This window comes from Seriola lalandi, unplaced genomic scaffold (genome assembly GCF_002814215.2).
Source record: "Seriola lalandi dorsalis isolate HSWRI2012SDOR001 ecotype SW California unplaced genomic scaffold, Sedor1 jcf7180002054504, whole genome shotgun sequence".
In the NCBI taxonomy this organism is placed as follows: Eukaryota; Metazoa; Chordata; class Actinopteri; order Carangiformes; family Carangidae; genus Seriola; species Seriola lalandi.
In genome coordinates, this window is record NW_019525057.1 from 1259734 (window position 1) to 1277538 (window position 17805).

A 17805-nucleotide genomic window follows, 5' to 3' on the forward strand; every position below is an offset into this window, starting at 1 on the left:
TGTGTGATGCTGCAGCTCCTGTAGTCTCTCCAGTCTCCAGTAAACAGCAGTCATGGCGACAGTGGTACAACCGCTCACTCTGGATCGAGGTAAGGCGCTCGGAGCTTTGCAGATTTCTGCTTCTCATCAGAGGTTTTCCTCTTTGTTTTTTTCTTTATTCTCGCTTTGAAAACTTCGGCAGGGAACTGGCAACCCCCGGGTTGATTTAAGGTGTTTGTGCTCGGCTCGGATTTCCTACATCTTGCTTGTTCGTGTTCGTTATTGCAAGGCAATATGAGCTCACGCTTATTCTAAATAAGAAAAAAAAAAAAAACCCGTACAGTCTGGCGGTTCTGTGCGTGCATTTTGCAGAAGGGAGCGCTTGTTTCCTCCGTCAAGCTGCTGCGAGGTCTTCATGGACACATACCTTAATTCACCATCATTTATCCGACAAAATGAACACCACACTGTGTGTCGTTTATTCCCATCTATATTATGTAACCTCCTCGTTACTACTCGCTTTTTTTCTCTTCATGTGTAAATAAAAAGCCTCGATGGCTCCTGAAGCGCTTTGGTATAAAAAATGTACTTTGCCCGACAGGAGACAACTTTTGTATTTGAATTTGACAGGTGCTCTGCAAGCAGGTTGGTGTCCTGATAAGGAATAAGAGCAGGTTGCATGTTGTTGTCTTCTTGCTGGAATCAAACACTGCGCAAGCAAAATGCAATTAAGGGGCTAATGATATTTTCTGATGGTGTTGCTCAGCCTGTTCTGTTGCTGCACCACAGGTAGTGTTTACAAAGAGCTGACATGGAGTATGTAATTGTAGCCCATGTGACTTAAACACACATTTGTGTATCCTCTGACCTCATGCATGTGGTAGTAACTGTACAAATGTAAGAGCGATCCTTTAAGTACAGACTGTGCCCTATACACTCCTGGGAAGCACAGACTCACTTTAAATCCCTATACCTTCTCATTAAAAGTGCCTATTTTTAGATCCCAGCTGAAAAATTCCCAGTCTTACATTCAGATCAAATGCATATCCGCTGGTGAAATGTAATATTGCACAAGCCTTGCACTTGCACAGGAAATGGATGCTGTCAAATATAGAACAAGGAGACACCATAGCTATTTCCTCTGTGCCAAGTTGAAGCTAGCATCTCCTAGCTCTCCCCGGTCCCTTCCAAGCCACAGGAGGAGGGGTACTATAAATACACATTATCTGTTGGGAGCATAAATATCTATGCAGGAAGTAATTTGACAGGTGTCACTTGTTATGTGGAATCCAAGTAATTAGCCACAATTGATCATGTTCTGCTGCAGGGAGTTATATTTTGGACCATGTGCTCAATTGCAATTGCAATTTGTTCTTCGCTAAAGTTTAATGCTTCAAGGCAGTCAAGCTTTACTGATGCACAATCTGTTGCGTGCAGAAGTGCTATAACATGCAGAGTTAATGAAAGGAGCCTAAGATTGCAACAGGCAAACGGATTAACAATACAACCCAGAGTTTTCCCATCCATCTCTCATCCTTACAAATCCAGAATTATACAAAGGGGCTTAGGTGTGCTGCTAACGTCCTCCATCTTTGTAAAATGTCAGCATTCAGCCTTATTTGATCTTTGTCGTTTGCTGAGGCAGTGATTCAGTCGTGACCTCGACCTGTATGCTGGGGGACTGATGCATATTCACATGCTGCTGTGGCATGAATCTGACCAGTCAGCGGCTGGCAGCTGTAATGGCATGAGGAGTAGTAATGATAGTTTCACACAGGAGCCATTACAGAGAGGCAACATTACAGGCTTCCCCTTTTTTCAGCTGCTGCCACTTTGATGAAAACACTATAATTGCTAATGAAAAGGTAGTTTTGTCTCGTGTTGGGAGTGGGCATTTTAGCTGCCGAGTCGCAGAGTTTGTCAGACGCACGCTGGGAGGAAACAGACAGGGATGTTTATTTCCAGAGCTCCCACTTGACTTGTCAGGTCACAGCGGGATGAAAAGACCTTACATCACTGGCCTTCCTGTTATTGTCGGAGGAAATGGCAGTGATAAGAAAGCACCAGAACCCTATCAAGAACAATGGATTGGAACCTGTCTGTGTTAGGAAACCAGTCTGCATTCACTGTGGAGCTGGCATTTAACTACAAACAGGCATGTCTCAGAGATGACAACCTTTGTGATATGAAATACCGAGAGCAGAAGTCAATGTGGGTGCATCTCAGTTGTTGTCCATCAAAGAATTTTGTCAGAAACTTCAAGAGAATGAAGTTTTGGTGTGAAACATTTTGCCAAAAAAAGAGAAAGAAGAGAGTTTGTGTATAATAACTTCAAGCTGTAACAAATATGAATGCTAGTATGTGCAACATGCTTTCAGTGAAAATGCTTACATGCTGATGCTGACTAGACTCACAGTCCTAATTTAGCATGTCAACTCACTTTAGCTAAACAAAGGCTGATGGGAATTTGAAAACCACACATGCTAACGTCATGGTGGTTTCTAGAGGAAACGCTGGAGGATCACCAACGTCAGGAGACTTCATCCTTTGACCATTAATGTTTGTTAAAAAAAGATTTATGGCAGTGGATATACTAGCATCGCTTGTTGGGTTATTTGGTCTGAAAGTTTTGGGTTAGCACAGCCACCCCTAGAGCCATGCAGCTAGCTTACACTGCTAGCTGAGGCTGATGGGAATATGAAAACCACAAATGTCAACGTCATGGTGGAACTAGAGGAAAGGTTTCAGGAGGTTTCATCCTTTGGGGACAATGAATGTCTGTACAAAATTTCATGGCAACACATCCACTAGCGTAGCTGCTGAGCTAATTCAGCCTGGACTGAAAGTAGTAGGTTAGCATTGCTACTCCCAGAGCCATGCAGCTAACTTGGTTAAAACATCAATCTGTGAGAAATTAGCCATCCTAAATGAGGACTGACTCTACTGTGCATTAAAGGTGTCCAAAAGTTATGTTGAACACACTGAATGTATTTCTCCCAGTGAGGCTGTTGAACATCAGTTCAGGGGCCTCGCTTCTTCAAGCATGACTCCCATGGTTTTCCTTCAGTGTCGCAAGGTTTGGCGAGTGGAACAATTTTCTGTCTTAACAGACAGAAAGGAATAACTGCAGCACTCTACTGCCCCAGTCCTTGTTTTCCCTCTGAGAGATCATGGCAAGTTCACTGATTTGACACCGGACCTTATTCCCGTCACATGCTCTCAGGCACAGCAGCGATCTGAAGGATTAGAGGGGGGGTCGCTGACAAGCTGACGTCACTCATAGCTCTTGATATTTCAACCCATCTCCTTTTAACACAGCAATAAACGCTCTCAGAGTCATTGTCTTGTAGGGGCACTGTCCAGTAATTAGAGGGGATGAAGAAGACAATGAGAGCATGATGTTTTCTATCTCTGCTTTCACCGCGCGGGCTCCTGCAGAAGCCATTAGCCCTCAAGGAGTGATTTATTTGTGCTGCTTCAAGGGGATCGTTGCAGTAGGGCAAATTAGAGCCAATTCTCTTGCTGTTGTCTAATTTTCCCCATTCAGTGTGATTATTACAGGTTTTATGGTTGGGATTAGCAGCAGAAATGCCAAAGGCACCAAGGACATCCAGGTCAAAGTGGTGGTGGCAGATGGCAAGGCCTTTTCAGGACAATTTATTCTAGCATGCATGACATCCCCACAGCATCTCTCCCGGCACAAAGGTAGCAGCAGAGTCAGAGAAAGGTCATCTAGGCCTTTCACTGTCATCTCCCGAGGTGGAAAAATATCATTTCAATCAATAATCAAAGTCAGAATTTGAAAAGAGGATCTTCAGGTCGCAGAGATCTAATCACGACCGCACGGTTTAATGAGCTCTGCCTCTGGTGCGGACGTGTTTATTTACATCGCTGCCGTTTTGTAAAAAATGACAGGTTTAAGTAGTGAAAATGAATTACACTCAGTTCTGCCACTATTATAAATGGACTAATTATACCAGAAAACTGGAGCGCTGCCCGGTGCCAATGCATCCCCACAACAATGTTGTGGAGCCTTGTCGAGCGTTGAGGCCTTCATTACGTGTCACTGTGGCTTTGTTCAGCTCTGTGCCTTTTCTCTAATCAGCGGATGATGAGGATGACCTTTTTTAGACAGCCAGCCTGATGTTAAAGGAAGGGAAATGAGTTTCCAGGGTATTGTGTCACACAGACAATGTCAGCGTCATTTCAGACAGTGTTTGTTTGTTTTTTTTGCTCTGTATTTTATTATTCTTGTAAAATAGATTGAAAACAAGAAGCTTTAAAGGCCTTTTACAGATTATGAGTGTGTGATCGGGTAAGATGGGGTCTGATTATATTACATCATCATGATTGTTCAAACTAGAGTCAAATGAAAGCTATGATTTGTTCAATATGCGACCTGCTATTGGAGAAATCATTACACAACTGATTTAGCACTTAACATGAGTCCTGGGCGACAAGACTTCAAATCAATATCACAATTACTCCAAACTTTCACCTTGATTACGATTCATGAACAATTACTTTGGCGCTTATCTCTTTATCATGGTTTTGCTCCAAGTGATGAGACAAATTGACGGCGTTACCTTTGGTCAACCATGTTGCATTCACCACCGCCTGGTAGACGTAACCGATAAGACCCAGTGACGGAACGAGAGGTGGTAGTTTTTTAACGGGACAGTTCATGAACACACGCAATTGGAAAGTATTAACCGAATTAACCAACATGTCGGAGAGAGGTCTAAATGTTTTTTTTAAAAGGAAAAATCCTCCATTGCAAGTTTTTGTCTTTTTCTACCTTTGTCACTAAGAAGGTTTTTCTACAGCCTCCAGAGAGACGGAGAGACGAGGGAATTGTTGCTTTTAGTCCATGTAGGTGGAAATCTGTACAAACCAAGAGAGTTTTATCCATTAAGCAGCAAAACATTAGAGACCCCCCCCCTCCCACCTTCACTCAAACCACAACAGGTCCTGCACCTGCATCACATTCGGTTGTTTATGCCTGTGTGTGAGTGGAGAATTTTATATTTTTAGTTTAGTCTACATCTGCTGCAGAATACTGCAGATAGATAGAGGTTTTGCTGTTTGTGGGCTTCCACACCACAATATGATTTTTGCTCTTAATACATATATATATATATATATATATATATATATATATATATATATATATATATGTATGCTATGGAAAAACTGTGTAGCTACACTGTTAAAATGTCTTCATGTTTAGCCAGTTATTTTTCTCACTTGTAGAAGAAAGTGCCAGATAACAAAACTGCTCTAAGTAGAGGCCTTTCAGTTTTATATTAAGTGTTTATTTGCTTCAGTGTTCTCATTCTTGAGGGAGTTTGTGTTGTTTTCATTTCAGTCTAATTGAACAAGCATAAAACACAAAGCTTCTTCTTTTGTAACTGCGTCTCCTCTGTTCTCGTGCCGTTGTCCTTGTGTTGTGAAAAGCAGATTAGTAATCTTTTAATAGAAATCCAACTTGTTGAGGTCCATTGATATTAAATGTTTTGCTGGCTCGCCTGTTTTTTTCCAGGCTGCTCTTCTGTGTTACAGTGCTGCCTTCAAATTGATGTCATTAGGTCATATTTTCAACATGGGCAGTCAAGTACGCTGTATGTTTGGCATTCAAGTGATTTAAGTCTCATGCACGCTGTTGCTAGGCGACTGTGAACAAAAAAATGGATGTTGATGTTGATGTGACAAGAAAAAGTTAAAAAAAAAAAAAAAAAAGCCAGTGTACATCATCACTCATGAACCTGGTCGTCTTGCGAGCACAGTAAACACGATCCCACTCGAAGGCTCCGTTATTCCTCCGGTCCTTTGCTCAGTGTTTGTGACGACACGTTCACTCAGGATCTTTCAATCTGATGTGAAAAATAAAAGGAATATTGCATGAAACTTTTTGGAAAATGAAACAACCTCTTCTCTAGTATTTCAATTCTGTTTGAAGCAGTGGAATCGCTTGAACCGCTGGTATGAGAGCATAGAAGTGCAAGCAGTAAAATCTGTTGGGCACTGTTTTATATATACTGTATATATATAATTTAAAAAAGTGCAGGTTTTAGTGACTTTAATGTTAAATTTACCATTTGCTTTTTGAGAGTTGGTAATGAGCCTCCACAAATATATTCCTTCATAAATACACAGTGGAATCTTTCTGTGGAGAAAGTCTTGACAGTCACGTAATTAAAAAAAACTTGCATTAGATTTAATTCATTTAATCAGTATTACTAATGAGAACGCTCTCATGCTAAATATAGCTGAGGGAAATTAACTGCTGACAGGATCTCTGCCGGTGTCATCATTCTGCTTAATATGGCAGCAGTTCAGTGCATTGCACTGTAACTGAATCTTGATGTAGCGTGCACTAAGTTACTTAGTGACTGGTGTTGCAACTCCTCACAGACATCAGCAGACACTTTGTAATTACAACCCATGATTTTTTTCTTTGCACATCATGATATCTTGATGCTGTTTTTTCTTCTTCTTCTTCTTCTTTCTGGCTGATAATGAGAGAGAAAGATACTTTTTTTTCCTTTTGTCACAGTCGTTTTAAAAAAACCTCCTCATGTGGATACAGCAGCATCAAAAAATCCTTTCCTCTTTCTTTGGAGAAGAATCTGTCAAGCTACACAGTGAGAACGACCTAATTGCAGACAGTCTGTTTGCTTCAGAGATATGCTAAATTTGGCAGACTTTAGGTTGAAGTTTGAGCATATACTTTTTCTTTGAGGCGGAAGTAAAACCCTGTACAGATGTTGCACACATCTGGAATCCCCTAGGGCACAAAACATGGGGGTGTGGGTCTAGATTAAAGTCAGCACAGGGCAATAAAGCACTTGAAGGTGAAAGCTAATTTCCCTCTGCTGCATTTTCAGTGAAAGAGTGATTAGGTCAGGATTCCTGTGAAGTCTAGCAGTGGGTACAAGTGTTCAGATATTTCACACTGATGAAAACAGCTCAGTAAGAAAGCAAATCATAGGCAAACAGGCAGGGTAAAAGCAATGGTCGAGAGCTGGGGTTGGTAGCATGCAGGCAGTCGGGACAAACAAGGCAAAGCCTGACAGGCAGAAAGGCCTAAAAAGGCAGAGAGGAACAAGAAGGCTGGGCTGCAAAATGGACAATGTGGTGATAAACTGAAGGAAAGGGGCAGGTGGACAGTACATACTGAAGTGTTTATTAGGGAACTAGGAGCAGGTGTTGATGTAGGCGTAACAAGAAATGCCCACGCCAACTGCATGGCAAGGATGGAAGAGTAGGAGGAGGTGGAGACCAAAAACAGACTACAAGGACCAGAAACACAGATTCAAATGAATAGTCATCTTTCAGAATGACCCTTGAGAGTTTTACATCATTACTGATTAATTAATCTGTACCAATGCATAGTATAGTAAAACTATAATAACTAACTATATAAACAAATACAATACAGGCTAGAAATGTGCTAAAGGTATAAAGAGTTTGCACAGCGCTTGTTCCACCCCTGATGAAGTCAATAGTATGCATGAGTTAAAAAGCTGTTTACTGTTTATTTATGATATAATGTAAAATCCTGCAGTGTTCGCGTATGTTGTTATCACTCAGCAGCGTTGGTCGGTCAAGGGTGGGATCATGTTTCCTGTATTTCCCTCCAGCTGAAGCTATTCATAGACCGTGCATCTAACAAGCACACCATGTGGGTGTTGAGCACACACTCGGTGTTGTCTTGAACTATGCTTCATTTGTTCTGTCAGTGTTTCTCCTCAGCTGAAGGTACGAGTGTGGTCTTTCGCCATGGTTATGTCAGCGCTATCAGAGTGCACAAGGTCATCCAGACGTGCCTTTTTTCCCCCTCCCTCCCTCCCACCCCCTCTCTCTCTCTCTCGCTCCCTCTGCTAGACTATTAGGTAATGTGATACGTCATTTTGCTGCACATCTGATTCAGGAATCGTTTCCTGTTAATGTGACGCAAGCGTGATCCCCTGCGGTCACTGCAGCTGCTTTGTCATGGAACACAATCAGCCTTCAGTGCCTCGTCCCTTGGTTTTTTTTTTTTTTGTACACATGATCAGCTCACAGCTCATCTGATGGCCCACTTTCACATTAAGCATACAGAGCACTGGGTATTGAAGTGCACTCGTGGGACACATTTGCTTAAATTCCTGTGGTACATCTGAGTTTCAGGATAGAGCTAAAAGACAAAAACAAAAGGGGAGAGAAATTCCATGCACTATATTATGTGCTAGAAATAATCCAGTAGACCTGTGCCAGTGTATCAAAACCTGTTTTCATGCTGCACAAAGGCCATACCTTGATTTGTTATGTGAATGAAAAACAGCATGACAGTGAAGCAGAAAATCTTCACAGACATATTTTCCCTGTCTGAGATTAGATATCACCTGAAGCACTAAAGTAAAAATGTGCCAGTACAGTGCCAGCAGACATTTCATTACCCCTGAGCTGCTCGGTGAGAACTAGAGAGCTATATCATTAGCACTTATTACCATTCATTTTTGTGTGGACACCTGCAATTACACTGTCTTGTAATCGCTGATTTTGCGTCCTTGTGCTGTTACATCAGGATGAAACTGAAAGGGAACATGTATATTGACTAGAGCAGGCAGTAGCAGGTAAGAGTACTTCAGTTATTACAATAGCTGTCACTATAGGTAACATAGCAACATTTAATTGAATCTAAACTGTGAGGCTCCTTTCTTTCACGTTAAACCTTAGGAAATTTAAGTTTTACCCTTATTCAAGTTAGAAAAGATTATATCAGTAATTGGCTAGGTATCACTTCTGAACACCACAATGAAAGCACCAGCAAAAATGTCTCGCAACATCAACTCTGATGCCTAGTTAAAGTCCTTGATGTGGATAAAGAAAATGGTGCTAATGAGCATGTTAAAAAAAATTCTCTCCTGGATGGCCCTTGACCTCCATTTAATGAGAAAGAAATGCTTATGAACCTGCTAGACAGATGTCCTTGCTGCTTGGAAGTGTACCAGCTCATTATCAGCTATTCAGAATTTGTGTTTTTTGATATTCAGGCATGGGGGTGGGGTTGGGGGGGGTGATCTATTCACCTTGAGAGAAAATATTAATACAGCATACTTAGGGGAGTATCAGCTCTTTATAATCCCATATTGTGGATTTCTTTTTCAGAGGTGAATACTTACAATAAAAAGTGAAGAGAGAAGTGGGATCACATGGAAATGAATAAATCTGTTTTTCACTACTCTCATTGAAAGTCCCTTTCATAAAAAAAAAAAACAAAAACACTTTTTTTGACAGTTTTTTGATGGTCTTGTGTTGGTAGAAGTTTGATCTTTTTCTTAAAGGTTTAGTTTATTATTACAAAAAATGTGTTTCACTCACTTTAGTTGTGCAGATGGTTAAAGTTTTATTTACACAGATTTGGAGGTATCTATTTTCTGCTTCCGATCGAACTTTGTTTGTGCTACTCACAGCACAGAAAACAAAATAAACAGCTACAGAAATTCACTTAGTTACACTGGATAATCCAGGGAGCTTGCACAGGAACCAACCAACCAACCAACACAGGAAAGATGCAACTTCACGACTTAGACTTCTCTCCATGTCCTCAGGAAAGCACGACTTTCCTTCAGACTGACCGTTAGAGAAGGCAGATGAATTAAAAGCTAAGTTTACTTGATTGCAGGGGCAAGCAAAGGTGAGCAACTGGTTAGCAGTCAAAACAGACAACCAAGTACAAAACAAGCCGGCAGCGTCTAAAAAAGCAGACAGGAGTCAAAAAACAGGGCAGAGAGAAAACGGGCAAAAAGGCTGGAACACAGTGACTAGGATGGAGATAATGATAATACTAGGAGGATCACTGACCCTACTGTTTGCTAAACCTCCACCAAAGAGTCACTGTCCAGTCATAAGCTAATTAAGCAACCATAAGTTGGCACATCAGGCCTGTTGACCTTTGGATTCATCCACATACTGAAGCAGCATGCATTGTGTTGTAGTATGAGCTAGTTGGATTGTGTTGTCTTTTTTAGGCTTAAGACACAAGAGCAAAAATGTAAATAATACCATTACCCTAACGTTAGCTGCAGTTGTTGGCATATGCAGCCGACTAGCATAACGTTAGCACATCATTAGCTTACAGCATTGTTTTTGGGGGTTAGTGATACTCTCTGCACATCAATTGTGTAGTGTACTATCAGAGTTTAGGCTTACGTTTGTGCTTTTGTTTTACTGAATTATCGTACCTGTAATTACAAGGAGCTTTTTCTGTGAATCATCCAATGGTGAAGATGCATGCTATTTTTTACCTGGGATATTTAGTTTAGCTTTAGTCTTTTAGCATTAACATATGTAGCCATCAAGTGCATATTTAAGACTCATTTTACAAGATACTGGCTTTGATATGAGTCAGCTGGAACATTTGAAAAACAGTTGGAAACATAGTTTTCACACAACTTTTATAGCTAAAGTTAGCAAAATCAGCTAGCTAGCCACAGCTGATAAAATGTGCTAGCAGAGACTGTGACACTGACCCGCTGTTTGAAACATTACAAAGAATTTGGAGCTGAAAATCTGTCAGCATTATCATTGTAAAATGGATTATATGTTGTTCAAGAACAGAAAGCTTGACAGGTGCCACTACAGTAATTAAGTGGGTTGGTGCTCAGCGAAAAGTCAACTGGGAAATGACAAGCAGGTGCGCAGGTAGGTGTGGGGATCAGGTGACTGGAACAAGCAGCAACACACTGAGGACAACTGCCGGTTGGACAGAATGTAGAAACTATAAAGCCAAGACAATTATAGTTAACACTGTGTCTAATTTTATATACACCTGTGATATACCTGTGACCATCTTTGCATGAGACTCATGAGAGCGGTTTAATTAATGGCTGATTAGCATTATCCTGATGACTCGCTCCATTGCCAGCTCTCATCTGCCAATACAACTTTCACTGGACTAGTCTTTGGGAGGCATAACCGGTCTCGATGGGAACTGCCCTTGCAATTTCAAACGGATCAATATAATCCTCTGTGTTTTATTACACGGTGCTTGAAATAGAAACAGGCATTGGATTTCTGTGAGGCGTGCACATTGTCTTCATATGTAGCATGAAGGCGAAATGCAATAAAAGGCACATTCTTGTGTTACACATTTCCTTTTTATGGCCTTATATACAGTATTCACCCTGTTAGAGCTCGAGGTGACTACTTCTTTTCTAGCCTCCAACAAGTCTGCAAACAGTAAAAGCTCCTCTGTCTGCCGTCTGCTTTATTGAGTTACTCTATATTCCCAGAATTCAATATCAGTCTGTGTGTGTGTGTGTGTGTGTGTGTGTGTGTGTGTGTGTGTGTGTGTGTGTGTGTGTGTGTGTGTGCGATTGTCATGTCACGAAGCACATTTTGTATTTGTCACTGTATTCTGTGAGAGGAGACACTGGTAGTAGGATGACAGTGTGGAGAGAGACTGACTAGTCAGTTTCTATTTACTGCTTTTCCTGAAGGTATGTACCTTCTCTTACTGTGTCCACATAGGCTTCTTTAAATCAGCTTTAACTGTGATCAGAGCTGCAATTTATAATTATGTTCATTACTGATTAAACTGGTGATTGTTCCATCTATTTACAAAATTACAAAATGCTGACAAATGGAGACAAATGGCTTGTTTTGTCAGAGCAACCATCCAAAACCAAAAGATATTCATTTTAAAGTGGCATAAAACAGAGACAAGCAGCAAATGCTGACATTTAAGGGGCTGGAGATGTTTGGCGTTTTTGCTCGATAAATGACTTAAACAGTTGATTACCTAAATTATTTTTGATTAATCGACTATTTGTTTCAGTAAAGTCTGTCATTCCTAGTTGTTTATTCCATTTGTTTCCTCTATATATATGATGCGTAAGCATGGTCTGGCTAATATACAACACGTGTACTGTAATATAGAGAATGTGTACGTACGTGCTGGTCCCTGTTCTGTATTGATCGATCGGGCGACAAAGCGTGGTTGGAGCGCTTAAAAGAAAGATGCTGTTGTTGCATGGTGTGGTGCCAGCTGTCAGTCAGATGTGTTGGGGGTGTTCTGTAGCTGCTAGCACATAATGTTAAATTAATTAGATAAACTGTGAAATGTATCTAAAATAAATAATAAAATACACTTCAAAGTATTTCCCAAAACTAACTTTTCTGGTCTTTAAAGAGCTTAGGGGGTTTATTGAGTGTTTTGATTGGTGCTATTCTCTGTTTTATACCATTGGAAATTTAATATTTTTTTAAGTTTGGACTATTATTTGGGCAAAAAAAAAACCATGAGTCTGGGATCTAAGGATTTGTTTTCATTTTATAGACCAAACAATTGATTAATCAATAAACAATCAACAGCTATATCTATGAAAAAACATTTGTTGCTGCATTAGTCGTGTAGTACATGCAACAACAAACCAAATCTATCTTTTTCAGGATGAAAGAACAATATGGAAAACAACACAGCTCCACCGTAAAATTGCACCAATCATCTCTCCCTGTATGGTCACTACTCTCTGGGACACACAAGCTGAATAAAACATGTTATTGACCCAACAGTCCAAGTGCAGTGGTTGAGTACCAAATGACTTCCCCATCTTTCCATTGTGTGTCTCTATTCGTCGAGCCCAGTTTCACAGGGCAAGAAATTAATCAGTCAAGCTGACGGACTCATTCAGCGCAGGGCAGGCTAATTAGGGGAGGAGAGCTCAGTCAGACCCCAGAGTCACAACCTCTGACTTAAGGCTCTCGGTTTAGTGTAAATGCTTTGTAATGCCCAGCAGGTGCCTACTCTTAGCAGGAAGCGTCAGCATCTGAACAAATGAGTGCCTGACTTATTCCCCCTCACCTTTATTCTAAAGCATTCGGCTGAGCCAATGAAAATGATCCATGGATGGGATTGCTATTCTACTTTTCATGCCACCGCCGGCCTTGACTGAGTCTCTTTCCATTATCCTACCTATTGATTCCCTCTAGCACCTTTCTCATGGCTGTGCTGTTAATGTAATTGAATGGGGCTTTTCTTTTCTTTTTCTTTTCTTTTTTCTGACTGTCCCTTCGACACGAGCACCCACACGCATACACTCATAACCATTCTCTCTCTCTCTCTCTCCCTCCTCTGTCTGCCAGATGTTGCCAGGGCTATCGAGCTGCTGGAGAAGCTGCAGGAGTCGGGTGACGTGCCCGGTCACAAGCTCCAGTCTCTGAAGAAGGTGCTTCAGAGTGAGTTCTGCACAGCTATCAGAGAGGTGAGTCACCGTCAAGGAGGGAACCGCTGGTCCGTGAACACCGACGTGACTCATGTCTCTTGATTCTTTTTCTTCTGTGAGACTTTCTCATGCTGGCGCTGTTCCTCCAGTCAAACAATGCAGTCATTGCTGTGAAGTTGCCGCTCTTTCACCTGTTCAGTCACGGTTGCTGCGTTGCCCAACACCTCAATACCTCTTCTGTTTATTCCAAAGAAAGCAGAAAAGTAAAGCGCATCATCTATTGTGAAAAGAAATGATTTCTCATGGAAAAATAATACTTCACAATAGCTGACTTTTGCGCAGGTATAGGTTCAAGCATCGCATGCTACTGTTGAAGCTGCTGGAGGTGAACTACTTAATACACAGGGACTCCAGATAAATCTGAGTGGTTGTGAGATGATTAATGGGAGAGGGAAGAGGGAAGAAAAAGTTCTGATACACAAATCTGTTTCCACTTTTGTCAGGTTTTTCTATGTTCTTTGATCTTTGGTGAGATATTGGATCATTTGAAGATTTATTGAAACGAAACCATGTGAAAAGTTTAAAGAGGAAAATCACTATTTGGTTGAGCTGTTAACAACTCAAACATCTGAAATGTGAACCTGACAACACTGTTTTTTGTAAGACATCAGAAGCCTCAAACTTTGAAAACCACTGGTTTAATATTTAACAATGTGATGTATTGTAAAAGTTTGTTATATTATCCATCGGAAGCAGTAGTAGCAGAAAATGTAAATACTCAAGTAAAGTACAAGTGCCTCAAATTTATATGTACATAGTTACTGTCACGGGATAAACGGGAAAAAACACTAAAGGAGCTATTTGTAAGTTTTGCTATCGCTACATAGCTTACATTAGCATTAACAGCTGTTTACGTACCAGTAAGAAGAAACGTTTCGAGTTCAACATCAAACTTCATTCCTTGCCAGAGAGCTGTCTCCAGTGATGGAAAGCAGCACTAATGTTGACTGAATGTGTACCGAAGTTAGCATGCTAACCAGCTAGCTCGGGCCTGTCTCGTCACTTTCAGATAGCAACTGACTGCAGCCTCCAATCTGCCCTGAAGACGTAGCGCTGCTCAGAGGACGTATTATAACCTCTTGTCTAGTAAAGACAGTGATGAAGCTCTTGTCACTTTAATGCAGCAGAATGAACAAAAATGAATAATACTAATAATCTTTGAATTATTAACTAACTTTATTATAAGCCAGCCTCTCTTTTAGGCCTCTTTTTTTTCCATTAGATGCATGCCTTCTCTCTGATTACCCAAATGCTGCACAGGATGAAAACTTCACTGTCTCAATGTCCCTTTTGGTTACAGAAGACTTTGAGTTGCAGCAGCGGTGCAGCAAACAAAAGCTATTATTCTAGTTGATTCATGACTTGGCTAAAGGTGAAAGGTTACACTCCCTGATGGCCGCCGTTGTGCTCTCAGGTCACGACTGGTGCTTTGAAAGTCAAGCCAACAGCGAGCTTGGAGGAATAACGGCAATAACAAAACCAGAGACCGTACCTTTAAGTCAATGTTGTGTTACATCAATCAACAAATGACTGTTGCTTATTAAGAATGTCACAGATTATTGCGCTGCCTTATTACTGCTGGAGCTGAACACCCACACACACCCACACACACACACACACACACACACACACACACACACACATACACACACACACACAGTGAATTTTTGACAGCATGAAAAATTCACAAAGAGCATTGAAACGCTCAGGGGCCCAGAAAACATTATGAGCATTTCATTAACTTGAAAGTTTTATAAGCTGGTTACACTGAATTTTAATTAAGCAAATCACTGTTAGAGATTGGTTTTAATCACATTTTACAGGGACGGAATAACGTGCGAATCATAAACAGGGGTTCTTGTTTTCCTCCTGTTGTTGAAATGCTTTCAGTCACACGCACGCAAAACAGCCACCCACTGATCCATCATCGTAACACCATTCATCAGGAGGGGGGGGGGGGGGGGGGGTATATCACTCTACAAGACACCAATACACAGGCCGATAACAACAGATCTTGTATATTTAGTGTCCTGTCTGTTGTGATATACTGTAGTATAACCCAGTGACATGTATTCGTTAAGCAAACAGGACGTTGAAGAGCAGGGAAACAGATGACAGATGCCACGACGGCCTCCATGCTGCAAGTTAATTGTAAACAAAGTGAATGTGTAATTCGCCCTGGAATGAAACCAGACAATTAGCGGACTTGATCAGTATGTCGGCGAGAAGCTCCACTTTATTTTGTAGAGGGGGCTGTGTGGTAAATTAAAGGGAGAGATTTTTTACTGCTGCAAAGCACAAAATAACCATTACATGTTTGGAATAATTGGTCTGGATCATCGTCATTATAATTCCTGCGGCTGGAACAGAACTCAATCTTTAAGCCAAGTTTCTGGTTAACTTAAATATTTGCAGGGGGGTAAACACAATAATGAAGAAGGTCTTACAAAATCTTTTTCATAATTATAAACACTGCTTCAAAATTGGCTCGTATTAGGGTTTAGCTATAACAGAAGGTCTTTATATTGTGATAGGGAGAAGGTTGGGATGAGTGAATTCTTGTGTTTTAAGCCAGTGTTTACTTTTTCAGTGTTTAACTAACACGTGCTTTGAGTTGTCTGAACATAGCTATGAAAATGTTAATAATGTTGTAGTTGCCCTTTGGATATCTGTGCGGGAACAAATGAAATACGCTGATAGTGAAGCGTTTGCATGTCCGTTATAAATGTCTCTTTGTGACAAGGGGGCAACAGAGAACCAATGAGGCCAAACCACTGAACCATTGAACCATAGAATGATTGAAGGAAACTGTCTGAAAAATCGTGATACTGTGTCAAACAGAAACTGTATCACCAAAGAGGATAACAGCCAGAACCTGAAGCTGTATGACAGGTTCAGATAGACTATACTATACAGCATAGAGAGCTATTTCACATCACACATCATTTCATTTCCTTTATGTGGTAATTGAGTTACTTTTAAGCAAGGCTGTAAAGTAACTGAGTATATTTACTCAAGTGTTGTACTTAACTTAAGTACAATAAGTAGTAAATCTATAAATTATTTATATAATTAAATAATCTTTTCAGCAGAATTTTAACAAATTATACAATTTATTTAATACATTTAGGGCCAAATTAATTATGTCTACTCATAAGGGAAAGTTTTCCAACACTAGCAATGGCACCAGTCCAAGTGAAAAACCCCTGACATCATGCAAAGTGACAGAGAGGAAGAAAGGACTAGTCTTCTCCTCTCATGGGGTCCAGCTGTGCTCTGGACCTGCTCAGGGATGCCTGGCACATCCTGGCACCAACTGCACGCCTGGCAACGGGCTGACTGATCTCCAGTGCCAGTCACTGGAGTGCAATGACAGTGGTTCTCAAAAACCTCTGAGAAGGAACTCAGCAGCAGCAGCAGCAGCAGCAGCTGTTGCCCTTTGCCAAGAGGCAAAGATGCAGACCACTTCACCCACAAAGAGCTGGCTAAACACAGTCACCAGGGAAACCATCAGTGATGCTCTGAGATTAGTGGGCCGCAGTGAAGGAGACTATGGTATAGTGGATTACAGGTTTGTGAAACCGATGATACGACAGCTTCTATGTGTGGTGCTGAGACAGCTGCAGGAGAGGTTGTAAGTGCTGGCTACTGCATACCGTAGCTTATTACTGTTATTATGCAGAACATTAAAGGAGCCGCTGTAGTGGAATATCACGGTTCTCAACAGCTGCGTCCTCGATTGCACTGTTTGCATTGGGAACAATTAGGAGACTCAGAGTGAAGGGGGATCTCAGTGGGAAAGCAGCAGTTTGATGGCCTGATGTGGAAATCTGCTTGAATGTGTTTGTTTGTGACAAGAGAAAGCGTTTACAAACCGCAGGGTTGACTTTCCTACCAGATGATCTGCTCCTCTCACACATGGCATCCCGATACATCTCAGCCTCTGAACACGTACAAAAAGAAATGTTTTCAGCTTCGTCATCAATTTGAAGAACCACAGTGGTGTTTTTGTCAATTTCAGCCCATTTACTTAAATTGGCCTAAAGACCAAACATTATGCTTTTTAATAAATTTTTTAAATGTATTTCTCTACACTTTAGAAAGCCAGTGTAAGCCAGTTATTTCAGTTTGATATGAAAATAAACTTGGAGTCTTGGTAATAGTTACAAAACCTTCTCAGTGTATGTTTTTGTTTTTGCTGCTGGGAGCTCCAAGTTTTGAAACTTCTTCTGAGCATCTTCTGTCAAACACCAATCAGCAATTACCAACTGACCAATCAGAACACGGCTACAAACCGACCAATCAGAATAACTCTACAAATACGCTAAAAATTGGATTTTGGTGGTCAAAGGTCAAAGGTTAAGGTCAGCGTGACCACACAAAGTACATTTTTAGCTGTAACTCAAGAATTCACACAGCAATTGTGACAAAGTTTCACACAAATGGCCAATATTTGATTTGAGTGGCTGAGTCATGCAACTGTGAGGCGGTAATTCTAGTTTGTTGCTGTTGTTTGTTTTTTTGTTTTTTTTGACATTATAACTTGAATGTGAAC

General features: G+C 40.9%; 1 protein-coding gene across 1 annotated transcript in view; it reads left to right on the plus strand.

Annotated features, from left to right (window-relative positions):
- Window positions 1-17805, plus strand: part of lin7a (lin-7 homolog A (C. elegans)) — a 28306-nt gene continuing 10501 nt past the window's right edge. The window contains exons 1-2 of the mRNA XM_023413163.2: window positions 1-89; window positions 13111-13229. Of these exons, the coding sequence (XP_023268931.1) occupies window positions 53-89; window positions 13111-13229 (156 nt within the window). The 5' untranslated portion in view covers window positions 1-52. The remainder of the gene's footprint in view (window positions 90-13110; window positions 13230-17805) is intronic.